The 26,023-nt window shown below is 45.8% G+C and overlaps 1 protein-coding gene across 1 annotated transcript; it reads right to left on the bottom strand.

The window, feature by feature from the left end:
* Positions 1–1,397: 1,397 nt before the first annotated feature.
* LOC147895595 (uncharacterized) lies at positions 1,398–23,274 on the bottom strand. The gene is made up of 8 exons (XM_087383834.1): positions 22,636–23,274; positions 22,308–22,386; positions 22,109–22,204; positions 9,304–9,354; positions 9,156–9,205; positions 2,735–2,806; positions 2,568–2,644; positions 1,398–1,697 (listed from the first exon to the last, which is right to left on the bottom strand). The coding sequence occupies exons 1-8, from the start codon at positions 23,185–23,187 to the stop codon at positions 1,655–1,657; spliced, it is 1,020 nt and encodes a 339-aa protein (XP_087239960.1). The 5' UTR covers positions 23,188–23,274; the 3' UTR covers positions 1,398–1,654.
* Positions 23,275–26,023: the final 2,749 nt, after the last annotated feature.

The following is a 26,023-nucleotide window of genomic DNA, read 5'->3' on the forward strand; positions in this document are numbered from 1 at the left end:
CTTTAATTTGTAATTTCAAACTTAGCTTAGATGCTTTCAAACCAACTAAATTATCCACTTTTGATTTGTGTGACAATGTGATTTGTCATTTTTTGTTTGTTGATATTATTTCTAATTCTTGATAGTACCACGCTCTCTCCTTCTAGGACAAAGTCCAGATTAATAGCTATTGTAATGAGAAAGCATCGATTCAAGGAAAAGTGCATGCTCTAAATTCTAAAATTTCTAACACTTAATCAACATTATCGAAAGCCTACAATTTTCTTTTTTTGCTTGAAAAAAGGCCACGACAAAACAATTCAATCTAGAACTTGCACAATAATTCACATTAATCCACATTAAGCTAACTGCAACACTTAGCAATTAGCTAAATGAAGTAAACTAATTGAACTTAACAACAGAGGAGAGGTTGCCAACTCCAACTTTCCCACTATCACTAAGAAAGAGGAGAACTTGGAGCATACATCTTCCCCACTTCCCCACTCGCTAAGAGATGCCAAGAAATGGAATACCCATCGTCTCGTTGGCCAACAAACCCTGTTGGAATTGATGCTTGCTCCTACATTCCAAAGTTTTGCCCAAATGATCATCCATCATCGAATCCTCTTTGTGGTCAAAGAGTGAAGCTACCCCCTAGGCCTTTCCCCTTGCCTCTACTCAATAACTGGCTTCAATTTTGAGAAGGCAAGAATTTGGCGAAGTAGGCCGAGTATGGAGACATCTTCCTCCTTTGCATAGGATGGTGCTCCTATGCATGGGATGGTGATGAAAAAGACCGCCATCGAATCTATAGGAGGCTACACCACCAAGGGGTTCCATGAAGGGTGGTCGAGTGACCAAAATCAAGCAAGAAAGGAGGCTAATTGTACAACCAAACTGGAGTTGTTCTAATGAGGCGAAGGTGAGTCAACAAGAACAAGGAAGACAACCATTGTAATAGCCAATGAAAAGACCACACACAAGGCTCTGATGTTCAAACACAGACGTGAAGTTTTATCTAAAATTTATAACCTAACAGAGGAGTTGTTGAGAGAAAGGGAGAGAGCTACGAGGCTCGAGTAGCACTGCACTGTTAAGAGGGGTGAGGGGACGATGGAAAGAGGGGCAAGGGGGCGACAAGAAAAAGATAGAGGGGGAGGAGACGATGAAAAGAGGGCCAAGGGGGCGACAAGAAAAAGATAGAGAGGGGGGAAGGGAAGGATCTCGTTCTCCTTGTGTATCATGCCTTGCATTGTTAAATTGACTACACACAAGAGGTACTCTCTCTCTCTCTCTCTCTCTCTCTCTCTCTCTCTCTCTCTCGTGTATTCCATCAATATGACAAAGCTTATGACAAAGCTTAAAGATGCAATTGCAAGATCACAATGCCACTCCAATGTAGCAATCTCAACCTCATAGAAGGATAATAAGATTGCCACCCATGGTACACCTCCCAATTGAATGATAAGATCAACAGACCTGTAACCCATGCTGTTCACCCAACATCCTTCTTCATGAAGGTACAAAGCACACTAAAATCAGGGCAACATATCCCTATAACAGGACGTCACAATTAAGGCATGGAAGGCACTTATGGTGGATTTGAGTTCTAACAGTGTATAAACTCAAAAAATGTACCCTGCTTTTTTTTAAAGTGTGCTGGGCAGGGCAGCTCTCATGCTAATTGGCTCCTCCGCATAATTTCTTCAAAGATAGTCCTGCACAGTAAAGGCTTGAGCTTGAAATGCAGTAGAAAAGCAGAGATTGAGATTACCACAAAATGATAAATTTTTTGTGAAAAAAAATTGAAGTACCATAACGACAGTATCTAGATGAATCCAGGAACATGCCCAAAATCCTCTTAAACACAACAAATAACGCCGTTTCAATATCACGACCGAGAACCATAAACTCCACACACAAAAGGGGCTAGCTACTATGACATCTCCACCAATGTCATCAGTGCCTAACGTGGGTGTAGACTGTAGTATATATATAAATGTATGCTCTTGAACATGCATATCCACACACCCACACATACTCTAAGCATCCACTTATACAAAGGTCTTTGTGCTGAGTTTCTGTCAACATTCCGGAGGCGAAGGGCAGACTCAGCTGTGACAAAGGCTAGTACCAAAGGAGAAGCCTAATCAAAAAGTAGTCTACATTCTTATCATTCAAGCTACAACTGCTTGTGAAGACTATAGTATCTCATTTTAGTCTCTCCCAAACAAGCATCTCTAAGTAAAAAATGCTTAGAAAAGATAGCTGATAGGGCACATAGGAGATCTTGATTAGAACAGATTCGAACAGATTCGAACAATATACCCTGCATTTACACAGACATGAAGAAGATAGCAAATGGAGAGCTTGAGAAGCAGAGAAGGGATCTCTACACACTTGCATAAAAGGTAAATATAGACTAAAATTACTAAGGACTGGAGGCAGTAGCACACCATATTGTAGGCTTTCAAGTACCCAAGTCGATTGCACATGATAAATTGTAGCTACTACACAGGAAAAACACTGCTATTACGAAACCTTAGAGCATTGATCTTATCTTGGTGACTTATTTGAGAAAGACACACCAGGAAAAAGCTTGATGTAAAGCACGCCTTCCAGCTCTTGGAAGCACTCCAGCAAAAAAACCTTTTATCCCCTGTATCTGCAGATCCATAATCCATTTAGACCACAAAAATATTTCAAACAGCACCTTGAGCTGGATTAACTGCCACCTTATCACAAGCGAAGCTACCTGGAATACATGGCGAACTGCTGACAAAATGCCAACATGATTTTGATTATCAAGTTGCAATCTTGTACGAATCTGTGGAAAACTTCAGTTAGCGATAACATTATCAATACATTGATAATAATACACATGATTTCACATGACCAGTTTACAACCAGCAGAAGTAATGATACCATTAACACACCCAAGCTTCTTGGTTGACTCATTAGGAACATCCATTATGTCAAACTTCAAGAGGTCATAAGTGCCTCCAAGCAAGTTTTGAAGTAAGTGTATGACAGGCATTCACAATAACATGGCTATTTGCAATAATGACTTAAATACTAAGTCTTCCACACCAGTATTGGTCACAAGAAATGCCTATCAACTTAACATATTCCATTTCCTGTGATATGCAAAACATGATTGGTAGTTGGCACATTCAAATTTGTCGCAAGCTTTGAAGGACAAGGTCTTCTCAATTATGGCACCAGAAAAGTAGGCAGGTTATCTCAAGTTTTTTGGTTTATGCATCATATCCATCAGCTAAAGGAGCAAGGAAATTAAAACCCATATACTTCATTGTGCTGCACCTATTATCTGATATCAATTTCACGGTATTACTCAATCTTGCAGGGAAGCAAATGTGGGCATAAGCCTTAAACGTAGCGAATCACAACAGAGCTCATAACTAAATGCACGTCCCATGGACACACATCTGTTCACTTTGAAGGCCTGTAATGAGAGAATGTCGAGTTTTGACACTTTAAACAGAGATATGACAAAACAGAGAGGAAGCTACAGTAAGCTAATGATAGTGTCACTATACACCTGCCTCTGTACGCCACTGTAAGAGAGCTCAGACAACCAACAAGAGGGGGGACAATTCTAGTGTTGAATATTAGGTATACCATGAGGCTGTTACTGCCCCTGAGATAGGTACAGGCAGAAAGTCAGTACTAATAGAGGAAGCTACAGTAAGCTAATGATAGTGTCACTGTACACCTGCCTCTGTACGCCACTGTAAGAGAGCTCAGACAACCAACAAGAGGGGGGACGAGAGGACATGTTAGAATTAGCAATCTCAGACAAATGTGATGGCAGCGTGTTCTTTCCAAGATAATCATACATAATGAGCCCCTTGGACAATTTACAGGTACAAATTGTGGTATGGCTGCGAAGAGGTCAGTAGAAGGGCCGCGTGGAGATCTGGAAGCTGGAACTTAAGGGAGCTAGAGCAGGGCGCCTAGAATTGGAGTGGGAGCTGTCCTGGAACAAATCGCAACGATGGAAAGGAGAGCCTTTATATACCTAGATGAATCCAGGAACATTCCCAAACTCATCCTCTTTATAAAAAAAAACAGTGCAGTTTCAATCTCATGATAGTCACTCACAAGGTTGAAAACCATAAACTCCATCATGCATAACAGGGACTAGCTACTATGACATCCCCACTGACTCATCAACGCCCAACAATGGGTGTAGACCATAGTATAAAAATATGCTCTCACACATACAAATCCACACACCCACACATACTTGAGCATCCATTTATACAAAGTCTTTGTACTGAGTATCTATCAGCACTCCGGAGGTGAAGGGCAGACTCAGCCATGACAAAGGTTAGCACTAAAGGAGAAGGCTAATCAAAAGGTAGTCCAAAATCTCTTCATTCAAGCTACAATTGCTTGTGAAGTTTAAACGTTTTCATTATAGTCTCTCCCCAACGAGCATCTAAATCTAAATCTAGCTGATAGGGCAACGCGCCATTTAAGATAGAAAGAATTATCACAATACCAGCAGATCGCAACTTGAACGAAAACAATGGGAATGAGAGCCTTGCCTGTTCTTTTTAACTGTTGGGAAAGCAAAGAAGCTTTGCTTTCATTGCTTTCTTGCTTTGCCAAAAATCACTTGCCCAAAATCACTTGTGCCATGTGGCCCTGAAACGCTCTACTTTAATCCAAAGGATTTTTGCCCCTTCTTGTTAGAAATGACCCAACAGAGGGTACACACTGCGGAAGACTGATAGTAATGCCCAGGGGTTCACACAATGTGGTGTGGGGTGAGGAATCACAGACTTCTTAACTTAATGTGCAAAGATGTGCAAGCCAGTAAATAGACAATGCTCAGAAACAAATATAGAAGCAACTCTTTATATTTCTGCCCGTCCACAAAGTAGGACAGGATACAATACCAAAAGGTTCTCCTAATAGATGTCAAGCACTTCTAGATCTTTGAGCCCGCGTGCTCCACCTTGAGCATATGTAGACTCTCTGTCTAGATCCCTTCCACCTTGCTGTCCAGAAGTGGGCAGCCCTTTCTCAGCTTTGTCTGCAGGCTATGATGTACCACCTCCACCGCCAGAAGATAGGCCCAAGGTAGGTCTTACTGCTGCTCCAATCTGCTGACTTTTGGCTGCTCAAAGTGATGTGAAATGAGGCCCAAAGCCTCTCCTTTTATTGGCCCAAAGGGGGCTGGCAAAAACCAACCAGCCTGCCCCAATCTGACTGACCACTTACTGCTGCTCCAATCTGCTGACTTTTGGCTGCTCAAAGTGATGTGAAATGAGGCCCAAAGCCTCTCCTTTTGTAGGCCAAGGGGGCTGGCAAAAACCACCCAGCCTGCCCCAATCTGGCCGACCAGACTGGCCAACCAGTCTGTGGCTGGTCGAGCCCTATTAGGGCTCACAAACCGGGGCCCTTTGGGCCCACTCTTCTAGGGCCTTGGCCCTACAATCAAGGCAAGGGCCCATCCTATATAAAGGCCGGTCCCTGCCTCATGGAAGCCTCTTTTGCTGCTCCAACAGGCCTCATCCAGCCCCGTACAGCCTTGTACCCTGTTCCATACAGTTGTGCCACCTGTCCCAGGTCTGCACACCCTTGTACCCTGCTCCGTACACTTGCTGATGTCAGCACCACCTGTGCGCCTCTATTCGGGGCCTGTTCCAGCCCGTACACCTGTTCTGCAGTTCCGTCTTGCCAGGTCAGATCCAGGGCTTCATGCCCCCACCATCTCTCCTGCACAAGGTCTCTTGTGCTGTCCAAATGACAGCTCATGTGCTGCCCATGTGGCAGCCCCATTCTCTGCCCATGTGGCAGTCTATACATCCCTAGGTCCACCTCCCCTATGTTCTCCTCATATGGGGGCTTACAGATGGGGAGGTGACCATTCCAACACTTCTAACCGCTTGCCCCTTGGCCCTAGGAATTAATTTACAACCTTGGGCGCCTTGGCCCTAGGTATTAATTCACAATATTGGCCCTTAGCCTTTTTACCACTCTAGGGCTTAGGCTGTCACATGTAAAACCCTAATAATCAAAATCTCACGTCCCCGTGACAGCTACACTCGTAGCCATTTGACAGGACATCATCTTCACTCTGCAAGCCAGGTGGGAGCGTGGTGTTCTGGAGTCTGGACTCACGAGGAACAGCCGAGTGGTGGAAACGTTTCCACAAAGCTTGACCTGCAGGCATATTCTACACAGTCTCAGCAGGAGATATCCGCTGGATCTATAGGCCACCATCCTGGTTGTTAGCCCCTGTCCCAGACAGTCCCTAGGCAGCTAGCTAGGATTGTTACTTAACATCATCAGCCTTGGTTGCTGATTTGTCTGGAGTTTTTTCAAGCATCAATACAAGTTTCCTTTCTTTGCCAAAAAAAGAAAAAAAAAAGATGGAAGCGCACAGTTAACACAAAACCTTGCTGAAATCTTGTACGCCCCTCCTAAAAGTAAGAAGACAACTCAAAAGTAACAGAGGCACACACATAGTCATGCACCCCCTGGTGGACAGCCACCCGTGATGCCTCCTATGGCAGAGCATAGTATCCATTTGGTCCTGGAATGGGAAATGCCCAACAGCCCAATAATTTTCAGTAAGTCAACCAAGGACAGAAATAGAGGCATACACATAGTCATGCACCCCCTCGTGGACAGCCACCCGTGATGCCTCCTGTGCTAGAGCATAGTATCCCGCAGTCTACATTTGGTCCTGGAATGGGAAATGCCCAACAGGCCAATAATTTTCAGTCAGTCAACCAAGGACAGCAAACCTTTCCTCACTCAGTCATGTGGCCAAGGTACTTTGGAGGGTCTGTCTTTCAAGCAATGGTGGGACAGCCCACAGAAGGGATGGGAATGCCTGACACTCACTTGGCAAATATGCAGCCAAGAATGCAAAGTTTTCAGCAACCCATGATGGGGGGTATGCAGGTTGGAAATGCAAATATGATGTATGCCATATAGGAATGCAACCCGGAATGCAAATGGGAATGCCTGGAATGGTTAACCCAACCATGGGAAGTGGCAGTAATGCATAGAGCATGGGACAGATGATGCCACCTCCATTTTTGCAGCCACCTGCATATGATAATATACTACAGCATATGCCCTCTTGCAAGGAAAGACTTCGGGATACCCGCCTTTTTTTCGCTTTGAGAACATGGGCACTACGCTGAAGTTTTCATCCTCTTTCCACCACAAACAGATGGACAGTCCAAAAAGGCAAATTCTATTGTCTTAGATCTTTTAAAATGCTATGTTTCAGAGCATAAGGCAAAGTGGGAATAGTTTTTGCCACTGGTTCAGTTTGCATATAACACCACAGTACATTCTTCCCCAATGAAAGCACCCTTTGAAATAGTAGAAGGTGAAAGAAAAGTCCCTCTTTTTTTGCACACGAAGGAAAAGATCTTAGAAGCAGATAGATATGTGGAAAGTTTGGATGCATCTTATAAGAAGGTAAAAGCAGCCCTCCAAAAAGCCAGGAAAAGTAAAAGAGGGCAGCAGATCGACATAGCAAGAGGTCAGCAGCAAAAATCGGCAGCTTGGAAGGCAGAGGATCAAGTTTAAGAGATCCAAAAGGTCACAGGGCAGGAGAGAAGAGCCACTCAGCAAGGAAGAGCTTCGAAAACCCGTGCTAGAGAGTAAGGGAATGCATGCAAGCACATACAAGCCACCTTGACTGTCACGTGGCGGGTTTGCCTTGCCACCTCGTTAATTCCATAGCCGCATCCATCACGATGTCTTGCTACTGATGATGATGATGATGATCGTTATGATAATGCCGACAATGATGCTGAGATTGATATATATAGTCGAGATATGACTATGTTGTACTTAGGACTTAGTACTGCCATTTTGCATTTTTTTGCATTCCGCATAGGTGTGGATGCTCGTTTAGTAGCTCCACTACCACAGCTCATTGTATCAGGTTTTTCACAGTCTCATAGACCCATCGGTCTTCCAAAGACTTTAATAAACTTTCTTTCTTTCTTTCTAACCCACTCTTTTTGGTCACATATTCCTTGCCTTGGGCCTAGTAAATGTACCTAGAACTAGACCCCACTTTTTGCATTACTTCCTAGGGATTTTTAGGAGTTTTCACTTCCTCTAGACTAGTCCCCCAAAGCCAAAGTAGTCGAACAGAGACTCAACGTAGAAGTAGCTAAATGAGCATTTACCTAAATGAATCCAAGAACATTCCCAAACTCATCCTCTAGAAACACAACATAGTGCAGTTTCAATCTCACGATAGTCACCCATAAGACTGAAACTAGTTCTTAGTGGTATCGATTGGCAAAGGTTAATCTTTCTGAAAAATAAACCTTTAGGGATGATCTATATATGCCAAACAAGGGACCAATTGATATTGTATCTCCATGATGTATGAGAATATATGAAGTTATATCATAAGGTGAAACAATCCCAATTGGATGGGATCAACTCTCCTACAATGGATGTCATATCCCCAAAAGTTGGAAAGGGGCTTCTTGGGCCTTTCAGTGGCTGGAACGGGGGGAGAAAGGAGCGGCAAAGGGGCAAACAGGGGAGAGGCACAAGAGAGGGAAGCCAGAAGGAGGACCCAGATTTTTTTTTGGGGAGGGAAGGGGGGGGGGCGCACTTTGAGGCGGTTGTGAATCTTCCACTCTGATTTGTGGTTCCAGCCACACGTGCAGTTTTGCTTAAAACTGGGGCAAGACATCTAGGTCTATGAGACTATCGCACAAGTGCGATGCATCATCCCAACGTGCAATCACAATTTGTATATCGGATTAAGCCACATCAAGTCCCACATTAACCTACACGACTAACTATATAAAAGGTTACTGCTGTTACAGCCACCATGTTTCCTCCATAGCATATGGTTTGTCATCTTACTCAGCAACATGGCAGGCATTCAAGCTTGGATGCATTACCATGACTCCTGAACCAAAATCACTTTGGACCTATACGCAGTAACTTGGTGGGCACTCTCTAATCTAAGCATATACATTCACACATACTTTAGACATTCCAGGAGCAAGCATCAGGTGTCTCATGTCTATACAAAATTAACAAGAAATGGGGAATGTGCACACGTCAGTTTTTATTTCCTTTTCCTTTTCTTTTTTCTTTTCCTTTTTCCTTTTTTCTTTTAGGGGGGTATGGGGAAAAGTACTCACTACATCAGGAGGATGGGTCAACAAAGTTGCACTTGCTCCAGCAATAGCCCCTGAAACAATCAACAAGAGCTTGAGTGAAACTATAAACTTTTTGCAATATTTCAAATCATAAAGATTTAAAAGCAACCAATCGGGAAAGAACAATCACCTGCAAGAAAATTCACATATAAACGAGAGCTCTCCCCAAGAGCCTGTGAATCTGCATAATCAAATTGTTCAAGCAAAATGCTTCAAGAAACATGACAAAAACTTGCGCATATTAGAAATTCAAATAGATTATAAAGGTTCTTCACTTGCATTTTTACACGAGAGGCCAGGTTGAAAATACTAGCACATCCCTGCACTCAGAGGCTCAACAATCCCTGGTCAACTTTCTAGTTTAAGCAAAACCTCATCATAATGACACAGACGCTTTCTAGTAGGTGTAGAGCCAGAGGGGCTATGCCCAAATATGACCAGTCAAGTTTCCATTTCACAGATGAAGTAATACGCACAATCTGTAGGCTTAAGTGACAGTGGGATGCACGCAGCGGCATGCATGCCACCATTGTGTTATGGACTACTTGCTCATCTCTGACACGGGAGCATAAGTTTGAACAATTGTACATTAGTAGACACCTGTACAATCGGACTACAGGCCTTTAGTGGCGAATATGGCATGGAAAACCCATATTTAGCATGATACCATATCATAGGGGAGCAAGGGAGGGTCTCACATTACAATTGGACTTCTAAAAGGCTGCTCCTTATGCTCAGATGGTGGACACTCACCTAATGATATATATTTACAAAACATAGTCAAAGTAATGCACAAGGAGCTTTGATTGAAAAGCTTAAAAATGCAAAACATAAAAGAGAGAAGTAAATCATCTGGATGGAGAAAGAATTCAACAGTCTCAAAATATCAAGTGGCGGCACAAAATGGAAATGTTAGAAAACAGTCAAGCACACAGTAAATATACAGAAAGTCAGCAGGAAGGACTGAAGAAACATCTGGAAGCTACAATATTATGCACCTGTTGGCCAGCAGCAGGCCTCAAAAAGGACTTCCCTCCTCAGTTCAGCATTAAGCAGCAGCAGCCCTCACCCTCAGCCAGGCAGCAGTTCCACAAGCATAGCCCAGTCTTCACGCAGGCTAGTAGCAGTAGTGGTACAGCAAGGAAACATCACTCAAATATATTTCTCTGTTTTAAGAGAGGAAGCTTGCTGTAGTAATCTCACACAGCCGTAGCAACACTCAACCCTCTCCAATTCTCACTCAGATGGTGCAAAAGGAAACCCACAAAGGACAACAAATAAATAAGGCAACAGAACTGAGATGACTCCTCCACAAGGTCTGGGAATATGGGCTGCAAACATGCAGCAAGTGCTGGGATATGTAGAGCTCAACAAACTTAGATCTAAGCGGGCCTGCTATGCAATCTTGTGTTGCCTTGTGTGAAGGGCTTCAATGGGATTGTACTGCAGGCCGTATTTATATGGAAAAGACCGCTTAGACTCTGGCCTACTGGATTGCCTCCTTATTTTCAGACTGATCAGTATGTTAATGATCAGATCTGGCCAAGCACATCCGCCTAGACCTGGGTCCCACCAGGGTCCCCAGCAATGCTTATGGATAGGCCTTACATGCAGTCCAAAACTGGCTGCCGCACTACTGCAGTAGGCCCTCCAAAACACCCTCTTTCCAGCCACCATCTGCTCTGCAAACTCCCTCTATAAATAGCAATAGTCCTCTCCCCTAGAACTCCTACAGAGTACCAGATGCACTGAGACCATGTCCTCATCATATGGTCCCTTACAAGTGGGCCAACAATTCTGTAGGACTGTATGTCAAACATACAGTGCAACTACTGTCATAAGTTTGGGAACTTATGATAGAGATTACTGCAAGAAGTAGTATGACCAATGAGGTCAATCCAGTAACAACAGAGGAAACTTCCATGGAAGAGGTGGACATCACAGTCATTATGCCAATGAACCTGAACAATGTATCTTGTGATTGATGGTATGCAAAAGATTGATAGTGATTCTAAGGCAAAATGCACTTATCATGTTGAACATGCAGATCAGGATGGTACATTGATAGTGGTGCATCATAGCATGTTGGACAAGCTGTAGTGACCACCACAGAAGCAACGGTAGAAGCCAGTGATTCTGCAGCCAACCACTTAGGACGATCCTTCTTCCCATGCCCAGTGATGGGATGGCAAAAGACGCATCAACCCTCGGATTGATACCGCTTTTGTTCGTCGGGCTAAAGATAACCTCCCGTGATGCCCTCCGCTTTTTCATCCGGTGTCTTCCTAGACTTGGAGTCCTCCTTTCCACAAGACGACTTTTCTGCTGGTTCCAAGTGTCCTTCCGCTGTGTGCCTTTGCCTGCGCTGCTGCAGGGTCTTGGCACTTGGTTGGACCTTCTTGGGCTTCCCCCCATTCACCATATTTCTGGATTGCGAGCAAGGGTCAGCGCTTAGTCATAGGTAAGTGGGTCAAATTTCCATGTTGGAAATCTAAATGAAACCTCTCATGAATTGCTTCAACTTCTTGTCTTCAAACACTCCCAACTTGTTGTCTTCAGACACTCCCAACTGTTGAGCAAAGGTGATGACCCTGTTACTGTAGGATAACAAACCACACGAGAAAACTCATCCTCCAGATTAAGTTAAGAATTTACTGGGGAGGTAGAGAACAGGCTTTGAGATCAGAAACAAACTTATTCCACATATGTGTTACCTTGTGGTCATGTTAGTCTGGCTATTGGCCCAATGCTACTGCCTCACAAAGATGAAAGGCTGTGAGATGGACTTTATCTTGCTCATGAAGTTCAGATTGAAGCGTGTGAGTGGAGTAACTTTAGCTAACGGTCTTTTCCCCTCAGCCCTCAGTTGACCAGTAGTTAATCTGGTGTAGAGGTAGGTGGTGTGGAGCCAACACACTCAAGTTGTCCTGCATAGTGTCTAACATATGCCAGCAGGGCCTCTCAGTCAAGTATGTGCTGCTTCTCGATCTAGGCAAGCTCTGTGCATCGGTGTGCCTCCTTGTTCTTGCATTCCTCTCGCATCAACAAGGGCAGTTTTTCAAAATTCAAGCCTCTCAAGATCCTTGAAGCGTTTGTTCCTCCTCCTACCTTCTGCTTGCTTCTAGCTACCAGTTGTCTAAAATCAGTGTGAAGGGGATCATACATATCATAATTAAGTTCTTGTCCTTTCCATTGAATCAAGTGAGAAATTGCCATAGACGCATTTGTTCTACATGTAAGTGACGAGATTTACTAATGGGCCATGGCCTTGGCAATCACCAAGTGCACTAGGAATTGTCACATGCACCCTTATACCAAGGTCCTTGTGACACACTGGCCTCAGTATCAAGTGCATTATGTACAGTAGTTGTTCCTAAAGTAGGCTATTTGTCGCGTATGTTGTTGCCCCATTGTGAGCCCTAGTCTGGGGATGAGTCCTGGCAGGAAGTACCTAGGTCAAATCTCATCAGTCCTTGTTCAAAGAACTCAATAGGTTAGTTAGTCCTTGTTTAGAGTTTTTTAGACTATGTCTCAGCGTAGGTTAGGAGCCTCAAAGACAAGCCTAAATGGCTGCCAAATAGGCTGGACCAGGCGCCTTTTATAGACAGACCTGGTCTCCTATAAGTCAGCCAGTTGGGCTGACTAAGTCGGCCGTACCAGACCAGCCAACCAGGTTGGCCAACCAACCTGCCTGGTCTGCCAGTCTGGCTGGCCAGGTCACCTTTTTGGAGGCTTTTTCAGTTCCCTTCCTCCCCATTTAGGTCTGGCAATCAGTTCCCCAGCAGCTCCGGCCCTTGCCCTGAATCAGCTCCAAACAGTCAGGATTTGGCAGATCTCCACGCGTCACAGCAGCAGATTTGGACAGCAGCAAAGTAGAGGTTCTCCCAGTCTGTTTCAGCAGTTTTCTATCTAAGTTTCACAGCGCACTCTCTTGGCGCATTCTCTATCAGTTCATCCCTCAGTTCTCAGTTTCAGCTTTCTCATTCTGGTTCATCTCAAAGTCCTTTGTTGCTACCCTAAGTCACCAATTGTATTAAATGTCAAGCCCTAAAAACTATTCCTAGCGATTGAGCCCTCTAGAACTTCATATTAAAAAAATCCTCCTAACTCTGAATCCTTGTACTTGATTGGGGGCATTTTAATATTACCATGCAAATAATGGAGATTATAATTTATCCTTGGGGTAATATCAGGGATTCCTTTTCTAGTAATGCATGTTACCAAGTACCTTGATAAGAAGTTGCATATGGAAGATTCCACTATCTACATCTTCTTGCCTTTGGTAGCCCAAAATGGCCTTTTGAAGATCCATACACATGGGACTTATTTACAAAGAGGCCAAGACTAGATGGCGAGGTGCCCTCCATTGCCCATGTGCAGAATTCTAAGGTCACATGTGCCCGTGTGCTTCCAGACGGCAGCTCTTTCGTTAGCTGCTTTAAACTCTGCCTCGCCCATCAGGCCGGAGCCCCGTACTCCGGCTGCTGGACCTGTGAGGCCCTCCCCGCTGGCCTCAACATCGACTGCCTCATCACCTATTATCTCCGGAAACTCGCGGAGTTTGTCCTTGAACATCTCAGAGGCAGATACGGCAACCAGCTGGAGAAGAAAGACATCCAGTGGTGCCTCACTGTGCCTGCTATCTGGGCAGAACGGGCAAAACAGAAAATGAGACAGTGTGCACAAAAAGCAGGACTCGTTTGGGGTGTTTTCAGCGACGGAGCTATAGCTGATGCGAGCCTTTGGACACCGGATGGGGGCCATGTGTGGCCTGATGGCTAGATGGCTTCAGATAGAGTTGGCACACTGCCAACTAGGCTACATGCAAGTGTGGGAAGGCATCCCATGACTGATCGCACTAAGGGTAGATGGAACATTTCTCGGAGCAGCCCACTCTCAGGTTGCAGGGCCTGTTTGGAGTCCCAGATGATCCTGGATGGCTCTGGGCCAATCTAAGATACAAATATTCAAGGACCAGGGAAAAGGAAAAGTCTCGTGCTGGACAAATGTTTCTAGCTGCTAAGTACATAGGCGTAATGCCCCACGCAACAAATCAAAAGCTGCCATCAGCAGAGGTGGTCAGGTGGGTGTAGTGCCAGGGACGACGCTCTCCGACCATGCGCCAGTGCTCTTATCACTAGACTCGGCAGCGCAGTCCCTTCCTCCCCGTTCGTGCAGGATTCCTAATTCCATCTTCTCTAGGGAGGAGGTGCGCAGTAGTATCGGTAGCCTTTGGGACAGAGATTGGGGCGGGTGCGTGGATCTGGTAGAGTCGATGGCGCAGGCTCTACAGGAGTCCAGCCAGATTTGCCAGCTCGCAGCCCTTCAGGTTCGCCAGGAGTGGTGGGGCAGAGAGAGAGCTCTTCATAGGGACCTCGCCTCCATTCAACGGCTCCAACAGGCAGCTCCGGGTTCGGAGGAGCTTCGGATCCAGGCCCTTCGAGCCAAAGCCCTTCTTGAGGAGACTCTCCAGCGTCGCTCAGAGTTTTCTTACCATGCCTCTCTCTCCTACTGGGCTCGGAAGGGCGACCGGATGAGCAAAGAGTTCTTCAGGACGCATGGCCAGAGGGCAGCAGGTGACCAGCTCCGGAGTCTTAGGACAGCGGAGGGGCACATCATTATGGACCAAGAAGAGGTCTTGGGGTTGGCTACCGACTTCTACAGGACTCTTTTCCAGCAGGAGCAGCTTGCCCCCCGCACTAGACGTTCCCGCGAGGAGGTGTGGAGGCACATTCCGACCCTTGTTCAGCCCAGCATGCAGGCGACGCTGATGGCACCATTCACCACTGTCGAGATGCAGGAGGCCTTGATGGCCATCGATGGGCAGAAATGCCCTGGTGAGGATGGGCTTTCTAGAGCTTTCTTCACCTCTTTCTGGGATCAGATCCATCAGCCCCTCCTAGCAGCCCTCCAGAGGATTTTCAGCAGCGGTCATATGCCAAAGAGCCTCTCTTCAGGATTGATCTGCCTCATCCCGAAGGGGGGAGATCGACAGGAGATCCGTCAGTGGCGCTCGATCACTCTCCTCACCACTGCCTATAAAATCCTTGCCAAGATGATTAGCGCCAGAGTTCGGCCACTACTTCCTGACCTCATTCATGACACTCAGACAGGCTTTGTCCAAGATCGCAGTATCCTGGATAATGTCTTCACCTTCTCAGAGGCGACGGAGTGGGCTCAGCACAGCGGGTCGCACTTAGCCATCCTACTTCTCGACTTTGAGAAGGCCTACGATCGAGTGGACTGGTCCTTCCTGAAGGGTACTTTGGAGAGACTTGGATTCCCAGTGGGATGGATTCAGGGTATCTCAATGTTATACAGGACAGCTTCCAACAGGGTCATCATCGGTGGCAGGATGGGAGAGCGTTTTCGATTGGAGAGATCAGTGCGTCAGGGTTGCCCCCTCGCTCCTTACCTGTTTCTCTTCTTCGCCGAGGCGATGACATACTATCTTCGTGCGAGGTCGACAGGGATCCGGGGTGTTCGCCCTCCCATCAGGGAGGACACGGAGCTCCTAAACTCGGAGTATGCAGATGACACAACGCTGTATGTTCACGATGATGAGATGATGCTGGAGAGGGTGAGACTGGCCTTAGAGGTCTTCTGTTCGGCAACCGGTGCGAAAATCAATTGGAACAAATCAGTTGGTTTTCTCACAAACCCTGGGGCATGCTCACAGTGGGGGAGATTTTTGGGTTTCAGATGGATCCTGCGGGGGCAGACTACTAGATATCTCGGCTTTCAGGTCGGCCTGGACATCATGCCAACTCAGCAGTTTCTCCCGGTGCTAGATTCCATACGACGGAAGTTGGCTTTCTAGAGCACTGCTAAGCTCTCACTTGCAGGTCGTGCTCTTGTAGTCAACCAGGTTCTCCTAGCCACGGCCTGGTATGTGGCCTCTTGTTGGTGCTTCTCGAGATCCTATGTGGCACAGCTCAGGAGGATGGTCCGGAATTTCCTGTGGTCTGGGGGGGATGGTCTCAGAGATACCAGAGCCAAGGTAGCCTGGCAGACAGTCATTCTTCCGCAGGCTGAGGGTGGCTTGGGGGTCATTGATCCGGAGCTTCAGAGTCAGGCCCTGCTGGGCAAGTTAGTTATCCGCGGTTTGACCCCGGGGGGGCAAACGTGGAAGATGTTACTTCAGCAGGGGATCAGTTCTTGCGTCCCGCGCCGAGGTGGAGAGTGGCTACTGTCCCTCCGGTGGATCTTCACCTCTGCACCGCTTACTCGCCCCCGCTCCCCGCTCATTCGTAGCCTTCTCACGGTTTGGAGGCGACTCCGTCTCAGTCTCCTCCAGTCGCCTCCTAGCAGTCAGGAGGAGATCGACCGCCAGCCGCTCATTTGAAACGATCAGGTCAGAGATGCCTTGGGCCTTCAGCTGGGGGAGAGGTCACATATCTCGTGGGACGGCTGGATGCGGGGGCCTGCCCGGTCCCTTCGAGTTTGGAGAGACACTTACAGACACTTGGAGACCGTTGCTCTAGCAGCCGCAGCCGGAGGTGTCCGTGGAGCTCAGATGAGACGCACAGAGATAGATGGAGCGATTCCTGCCGGTTGGTTGATTCCACCCGAGATTCAGATCCTCATGCCTGGTGATGCCCGTTGGCTTGGACAGTTCACCCCTCGTGGCATCCCACTAGTGGTTGCAGGCCGGCTGGACAACACCTCTATATCCTTCTTCGCGGTTTTGGGGGATGGCCGACTCAAAAGAGAGGGTGTGCTCATCGACCTCCTTCTCTCATGGCAAAGGGCTCGTGTCGTAGGCCTCGTGGGAAAGGTTTGGCGGATCGATCCTAGTATAGAGCAGGATCAACTGCAGTTATGGCGCCTCTGGCTTTGGGAGGGGCGGGCCCTGTCAGAGCTTGATTGGGACCCAGGTGAGTAGAGATGGCCAGAGGTTGTGGCAGGCCAGGGGCCGACCCTTTCTTCGCTTACAGCACGAAATTGGGCAGGAGAGTTCTCGGGAGAATGCAGAGCCGACCGCCCACCCAGCAGCCCAGTTGGTATTCTCAAGGTATTTCCAGGCTATTTTTACAAGCCTTCTGGAAGGCCTTGTGGGAGAGCTGGCGGCCGCGGAAGATTTCCTACTTCCTTTGGCTACTCGCCCACAAGGGTCTTCCAGTGGGGAGCTGGTTGCGACAGATTGGTCAGGATGGACTCTGTCAGATTTGTCATGAGGACGAGGAGTCCCCAAAGCACTGCCTGTGGAGCTGTACTCGCGCCCAGGACGTGTGGAGGTGGGCCTTCGGGATCCTTACTCACGCAGCACCGGAGTTAGGTTTGATCACCTGGGGCGCGTTCTGCTGGTGCAGCACCACACCTGGCTATCATCAGTTGTTCGAGGCAAGCCCGCAGGACCCTATGTTCCTTATCACACAGGGGACTTGGGGGCCGCTTGAAGGCATCCCGCAGCACTTGGTAGAAGCAGACACAGGACCTCAGGTGAGGCAGCCAGTCTGGGAGATTATTAGCAGCATCGTCGGATGGCACATTTGGACTTCGCGTTGCGCGCAGATCCTCAGTGGTACCTCTCTTTCGACTGCCCAGGTCATGGCCAACATTTGGAGCGAGATTATCCACACGCTCAGAGGCCAGTGGGACCAGATCCAGGGGGATTCCCGGGCTGGCCGGGAGAAGCGGAGACGCTTCCTCCAAGACTGGGATACGCAGGGCCTCTTCTTCGAGCATACTTCTCAGGGCCTTCAGTGGCGCTACTCACCGCCTCTCTGGCTATTTATCCACACCCGCCTGATCCCTCCGTGAGAGAGCTTTTTGTTTCCACTTAGGGCTGCGTCTGATTTGTGAACGCAGCCCCGTCAGCTGCAAAACTGACTTTTATGTATCTTGTAATATAATCAGCACTGTTTTTTCGGGGAAAAAAAAAAAGGAAAAGTCTCGTGCTGGACAAATGTTTCTGGCTGCTAAGTACATAGGCGTAATGCCCCACGCAACAAATCAAAAGCTGCCATTATTCCAATATGACGACGGGCTTCAATTAGCACTATAGGTAATCTTCCTAACTTCGCTTGGACGTTGAGACTACTTGGTTCTAAAGGACTCAACCTCTGCTCTTGCAGTTTGCACTCAAACGACTCTCATGCAACACTCTGTGCAAATGAAATACCTCCCTACGAGCCTTACAAGAACAAAACCAAGATTAGGTTAAGGTATCTCTAGTGTACTACGAACTATACAGAGAAGGGAAGGTACCATCGACCTCAAGCCACCCCATACAGTGTTGTCTCTTTTCATGTGCGTTCCTCTCATGAACCCCTCGATCTTCCTATTAGCCGTGAACGAACCTCGCCTCTGCAGCGGATGATTTTACAATCGAAGTGAAATATGGCCATGATATGCGATCAAAGTTTACACATGGGCACACATGAAGTTGCTTCTGGTTTCCTTCACATCTCAGTTCATCTCTCTCATTAAAACAGACACCCTGCATCCCGTGGACAGCACTCGCCTCATCCTTAGCCCCACAGAGTGGTCTACATCGGTGTGGACAGCATTGAGGTCTCAGTCATTGGTTTGGAACTGCTTCTTAAGTTCCTGGGTTCGTCTAGTGTTTCACAGTCTCTCTTCATAGTGCATACTTTCAGTTGTATTTCAGTTCTCCAAGATTAAAGCCTTGATTCTCTCCCTCTACTTTTCTCTCCCCTTAACCCCTCTACAGTGTCCATTGAAGACATATTCACTGAAGGTTTAAAGAAGGTCTTGCTGTGATTACACGAGCATTAACCGTTGCATGTTACATTGTGATCCAGCTTGACTACCCCGAGAGCATGGTTGTGCTAAGGTCAGGAAATACCACACAACCAAGCAAAATGGAAGGGATAAGGTCAGAAGAGTTCAGCCACAAGTCCGACTTCCAAGAAGACAAAATACAGCCAGAAGAGTGCGCTTTTGCAAAGCAATCAAAAAATGATTATGGAGCAGAACAGACGCCTCCAGGCCCAGCTCGAAGAAAATTTATGGGAGCTATAAGACTATCATCTAACCCAAAGGGCATTACACTAAATTGATAATGATCCTTTTGAATTCCAGACCTACTCTTAGGTACATCGTCTTGTGGGCCCTAACTTGACACTTAGAGCTTAAATCATCTTACTAACCGACCTACTTCTTGCAATTGGTCAAAGAGCTTATAGTTATTTTCAATTGTTGCCTTATTTAAGGCATGGCAATCCATACACAATCGCATAGACCCATTCTTCTTAAGTAGGACAGCCCAAAGTGAATTGCCTTTTTCTGAGATTCTCAGATCATTGTCGTTCTACTCCCTTCTCTTCCATTTTGCTTTAACTGTAGGGAACTTTGAAATGAAGGGCAACTCTTAGCTCTAGGTCTCCTATGATCTAAAATCCTCTCTGTGAGAGAGAGACTCACTTTGAAACAGTCCCAACCATGCCCCCAAGGGCTGCTAAAGATAGCATAAGGTAGGAAATATATGCACACTTACTTAACTGGAGGTGTTTTTCATAAAAACTTACTGACAGACAGACCTAGCTAGGCTGCAAAGCAGGTCTGACGACGAAGCATCCAAATGGCTGAATCAGGCACGCTAGTATGGGGTGTCATGTTTTATTGATACGTCATGATAAAATGATAGACCTCCTATGTAATCATATTCATCAAAATTAGGATATAATGTAGCAGGAGATAAACTATCCTCACTCTCTCCTGCTCGCTAACTGCAAACTGCGAGATGATGCACTCAATACACAAAGTGATGCTGTGGATGTGAGTAGGAGAATCAAAGGGAGAGAATATAGTGGGCCTCCGCCGAAGAGGAAATATAACTGAAAGGTATGAAACCCTCGACTGCAAAATTGGAAAAGACTAAGCTAACTAGAGGAGGTGAATCCTCACTAGATCCCTTGGAGAGGCTGAGGCACACCCTGCTGGTCTGCTGTGGGGAAGCCTGGCTACTGCTGCTCTGAAGGCTTGAAGTCCTGAAGATGGGATGAGAAGTGAAGGCCAAGGGGGCTGCTTTTATAGGCCCCCCTGGGCCTCGAACTTACCGACCAGGCAGCTTTCTGCCCACTGACCAGACTGCTCCTGTTCACCGACCTGCTGCTGCTGCTGACATGGCAGCCGACCTGCTGACATCATAGCTGATGTCATAGTTGCCAGAAACGGCCTTTTCTTGGTAGGAAACGAAAACGACGAAACGGAAACGGCGCCGTTTTGTAAAACCTGTTTTTGACCTAGACCCCCAAAATCACGATTTCACCGCCTCCCGCCCATTGCACTTCTCTGCATCCTTGCTGCTCTCTCCACCTTCTCTAAGCTCTCTCCATCCCTCCATCCTTTGCTCTTGCACTCTCCATCCCGTTTTCCTCGGACCTCCATCCTTCTCTCTCCATCCTCTTCATCCTTCTCTCCATCTTCTCCATCCTGCAAGCTGCAGCTTGGCAGCCTGCTCTCCATCCCTCCATCCTTCTTCTCTCCATCCTCTCTTACCTGTAACCTCTCCATCCTCCTTCACTTCTCCCTCTGATCCTCCAGGCTCCTTCCACCTCTCCATCCTCTTTTACCTTTGAGCTCTCCATCCTCCTTCTACCTCTCCATCCTTTCTCACTTGTGACCTCTCCATCCTCCCCCTCACCTCTCCATCCTTCTCAATGCCGAGAGATGCTTATTGGGTCCATGTCTCCCTCCTGATGTTGATGATGCTTCTTCAGACAGTGACACAGATGCCTCAGGCTCATCTGAGGAGGCAGAGGATGACGATGACGAGGAGTCCATGGATGATGCAGATGATCAATAGTGATGTACCTTGGTCCTTGTCACTTTACTACGACTGTACAGACTACAGTGCTAGCCTACTCCTAGTCATGACACTTCAGATGCATCATGCATGCAGCCTGCAGGCTGCAGCATGATGCATCTTGATTCCTAGACTATGTTATTTCTTTTTTATGATAGTAGATACAGTACTCCTGCTGAGTATACTTTGGACCTTGGTGCCAGGTGGCAGCTGCTTTTTTTTATATCATCCATGGGTGCTTTTATTTTGAGTCTTGCATGACTCATGAGTCATGATCATGGAATTTGTGAATCATGAATCATGATCATCTATGGAGTCTGGACATTGGATGCTTTCAAGTTTCAAGTTTCAACTTGTGTGCTAAGTTTAAAGTACTTCAAACTTCTAAATTTCAGATTCTTGTAATGTCAAACTTGTTAGTCATGATACATGTTGATTTCAGATTATTGAAGCATCATTCAAGAATTTAGAATCATAGAGGCATGAATGATGCATTCATGCTTGAAGCTTCAAGTATAGATCATTATATTATGTATGATTTGCACTCTATTGATAATTATATTATGTATAAAAAATAAATTTTTATACATAAATTGTATCATATTGCCGTTTCTTCCGTTTCCGTTTTGGCGGGGGCCGGAAACTCCGTTTCTTCCGTTTCCGTTTCGGCTGGCAACTATGGCTGATGTGCCCTGCTGATGCGGCACCTGGGATGACATGACACCTGCACTGCGGTCTGCTGAGCTGGCTGCTGCTTGCATGGCAGTCCCCGTGGCAGCTGGCTGATGTGGCTGCCTGCATGGCAGTACACGTGGCTGCTGCATGTTGACTGGGCAGCCCACGTGGCAGCCCAGCATGCCACGGGCTGAGGATGCCCGTGACTTATACCATGTGCCCACATCTAGCATGGTTCTGAACGAAAGTTGTGGGAATTACAAGACAAGAGATGCTGATTTTTGCACCATGGTCTAGGACAGCTTATGGTATTAAACAAAGAGGTTATAACACACACAAGTGGTGTATAAAAGTGTCATCTTCTTCAAAAACAGGCATGCTCGGAATGAATCAAACGTTTCAGAGCTAAAAACATGACCTCACACGAACGACTGTATATTCGTGCATGTCCAGAGAGAAAGAGAGAGAGAGAGAGAGAGAGAGAGACCTGATATACTATGCCTCGTGCGACTATAGATCAGCAAATATAACCCGGAATAAGGTGCATCTCTTAAAATTGTCGGCAGCAAACCACTATAGAGACCTGCAAATTAACATGGGGACCAGAAGAAGCTTATCACAAAGAAGCTTAAAAATCCAAGCTTCCCATAGACACCCTAAGCCACTAAGATCGAATGAAATAGCACCTTTCAAGCCTTCAGTACGGCTGATGTCAGCTATGGCTTTGAAGGTATTAGAATAACGCAAGCCTGACACCGCTTCGTACTGTAGCCCCCCTGCAGCGCCACATCACTTAATTTTCTCTAGACCAAATCATGACAAGTTAATGGTATACCTTAGCCGCACACAAGCACGTGAAAAGATGGCAAAGTAAGGAAAGAACATGAGCTGTTAAAACGAAATTATCGTCAGACTGGAGGCCCTACAACGCATGAGCACCCTACGATTCAGTCAGCTTAGAAGCTTCAAGAAATCTCTTACAACGTGCACTTGTGAAAGGAAAAAGCTCGTCACCTCCATACGGGTCTTGACAACTGTTATCGGACAAACCAAAAAGGCAGCAACCGATCTTGTTATTGCACCGGCACTGAGGGTTACGGAAATAGAGAACCTGCTCCGCAGGTTCTCAGTGGAAGAAGGACCCACAAAAGTGCCTGTAGACAAAACAGAGAGAACAGGTCCAAGGATGGTGAAATAAAACCCAGCACCTAAGCCAACTCTGAGGCAAGCTGGAATGGTGCCCCGCCATAGACCAGGAACGCCATCATGGGACAGGATGAGTCGAACCACATGATGAAGCCGAGGAGGAGGAGAGGAGTGGGAAGCCTGGATGTGGGTCTTGATGACATCGAGCGGTTGGAAGACTATGGTGGAAGAGGCACCAGCCAAGCCACCTGCTAGGAAGTGAGTAGCAAATCCTAGCTGCCTTCCTGCAGCTGGTGGTGAGGAAGATGGCGATGGCGATGGCGATGGCGATGGCGAGGGTGGTGAAGAGGATGAGGAAGAAGCTCCTCCACCAGCTGCAGCTTGGCGTTCTTCCATAACTTCCATAGCTTGTGATAACATACCACCTGATCCTCTTACATGGGTGGTGTCCAAAAAAGAATATTAGTTAAGAGCCATGCTCTCAACGCTTATCGCCCCTAGAACCGAAAATTCGAGCATCTAATGCTCTTACTTTTCAACACCATAAGCGTGTAAAATGCCAAATGCCTGTATTATTATTTCTTTTGTGAGCAAAATTGAGATCTTTCTATTAATAAAAAGGAATTACAAAGGAAAAGCGCAATGTGCGTAAAAGATGCTCAGGATTGCACCATCCTTCCCAAAATACTGCAAAGTCCTCCGAATAAAACAGTGAAGATCTTCCCGCAAGGCCACCGTCAAAGGCACATGCTGAAAGATGACCATATTTCTGAGCCGCCAAATAGAGTGAATAGCAACCAAGCGAACCAAATATTACTCTCCAAATATGAAGAGAGCCATCGAAAATGATTTAGGAATGCTACATCAAGCCTGGGTGCTCTCTCATAGAGCCTACTTTTTGGCCTGCCCTTTAGGTGAGGCCTATATGTTTGTTCATTTTGAAAGCTAAAATTATTTTGTGGGATAGCCTCTCATTACCTCTTCAATTACCACCCTTTTGCTCAAACTACCACAAGCTCTTCGACTACCACACACATACACATATGCATAAGCGTGCACAACACACATGCACACATGTATTCGTGCACACAAAACACACAGATGCGTAATAGTGACCAGGGTCAGAGTTGCAAGCCCATCGAAGGAGGGCCATGCAAACTCGTGTGTTGTTATTGATGATATAGAGAGTTTGCAAAGGAGCTTTATTAGCATTGCCTCCTCTATAGTAGAGAATTGAATTCTCCTTTGTAAATTTACACGTGTAATTTTCAAAAAAATGTTAATTGAGTTGGGTTGCTTTTTATGGAACCTTCAAGCCCAAGATATTTGCTTCAAAGTACCCCAATGTACCAATACTTTGGATGATCATATGTTATATTTGGGTTACTCATCACCCATTATAGGGACCATTTTCTAAAGGTTTAGATAAACTACTGTTATACATGTACATGATTGGCCCTCCTAAAACTCAAGTTCATTCCTTGGCATCATGTAAAAGGTACATAAGAAATCTTGTATGATATGTATATTTGTTGTAGCTGTATATGTAAATTTCAATTAGCTATATTATTAAGCTACCTTGTGTCTATATGTTAAAAGATGAGAGGCATTGAAAAGCATGAGAAAATAACTCATAATGAGCAATTGTCCATTTTGTCCTTATGCTAAAAGCATTGCTTGTAATTTAGATGGCACCTTAGCCTTTAAACTTTGTATTTGCTATTGCACAAAAAATCTACGTTTTTTTTAGTGCATTAGGTAGATACAACGATAATCAAAACTACTTTGTCCTCTACTAATGTGCTACAATAATTCTATTAAGTTGGTCAGCTAAGTGGACATAGAGGTGTCTGAGGACACTTTCATACCAAGCTACTGTTAAAGAAAGGATGTGGAAAAGTGTGATCTAGATGCACTAGTTTGAGGTAGTTGAGTTGAGGCACTGGTTTGAGGCAATTAAGATTAATGTACTCTATTTGGAATTGTGTGTGTTCATGTTATGATTGAGTTCAAGGCTTTAAAAAATTCTAAATCATTTTGCCTCTCTCTTATCATTGGCTCAAAGCATTTTAGAGTTGTAGTCCAATGAGTGCTTGTAATGGCTTCTAATCTTTCATCGTCTATTTTGAAAACACAACGAGCCATTGCAAATTTTGATTATAGCACTTCCCATAAGAAATTATGTCAACTCCATATAAGAACTAAGTGATTGTGCTCAATAAAGCCCATTCTTACGCTACAAAATCCATTGCTTGCTTACTAAGGGGTGATGCCTCATAAAAAACAAGTGGTTGCACTATGTCACTCTCTAGATAAGGAAGGGTGGTTTCTATATAAAGGGATAATTAAAGCACATAGTGGATTGTTGAGCCATCGAGCCCCCTTATCAAGTTTCCATATTCACAGAGTGGATGTACTCCATTCATAAGGCTACTTGATACTTCAATGATCATTGAGTTTCCATATGGAAACTCAATGATCATTGAAGTATCAAGTAGCCTTATGAATGGCAATCTTTGTTTTCCCCTTCTTAAGGTCGAGATATGGGAGCTCCCCCTACAAGGAACTCTACCCAATCGACGGGCTTCACTTGCTCCACAACAACCACGTACCCAATAATATGGTTGGCCACATATGTAGTGATGTGCTTCATATTAAGACTTTCACTCACGAAGACCACTTGGCAAGAGCTTTCAATTTGTGCATGCAACATATAGGCTAGAAAAACCAGCTCCCATTGTGATGTCTTGCTTGCATGTAATAGGTTTTGAGTTAATCTCAAGTATTCTAGATCACTATTACAAAATTGGACTATCATATTATGATCTAGAAAATGTTGATTATTTTAATTTTGAGTAAAAAGTTTGAAGAGGATTCGTAGATTGCCAGAATGGCAAACCAAGAAATTGAGAGTGCTCTCAACGGAAGCAAGAAGGGAAGAAGGAGAGAGAGAAACAGAGAGCCACACAAGTTTGGTGGGTGCAGAACCACCCTAATCTTCTTTTTCATTCATTTATATATGTGTTTGAGTATTGTACATATCTGGGGTAAAGGCACAGTGCCCTTTAACCCCCACAACCTCCCACTTAAAGGACAATGTGCCTTTAAGGGAGAACAACCAGTGGGCATACTATCCAATGCCCATCAATACACGACAATACTCTAACCGCTGACTAGGTAGACTCTTCGTCAGCATATATGCAGGGTTATCATCTGTATGAACCTTGACAAGCTCTATGCGCTTGTCCTCAAGTAC

This window comes from Dipteris shenzhenensis, chromosome 13 (assembly GCF_047967505.1).
Source record: "Dipteris shenzhenensis isolate YYH24624 ecotype China chromosome 13, Dip_SZ_1.0, whole genome shotgun sequence".
NCBI lineage: Eukaryota > Viridiplantae > Streptophyta > Polypodiopsida > Gleicheniales > Dipteridaceae > Dipteris > Dipteris shenzhenensis.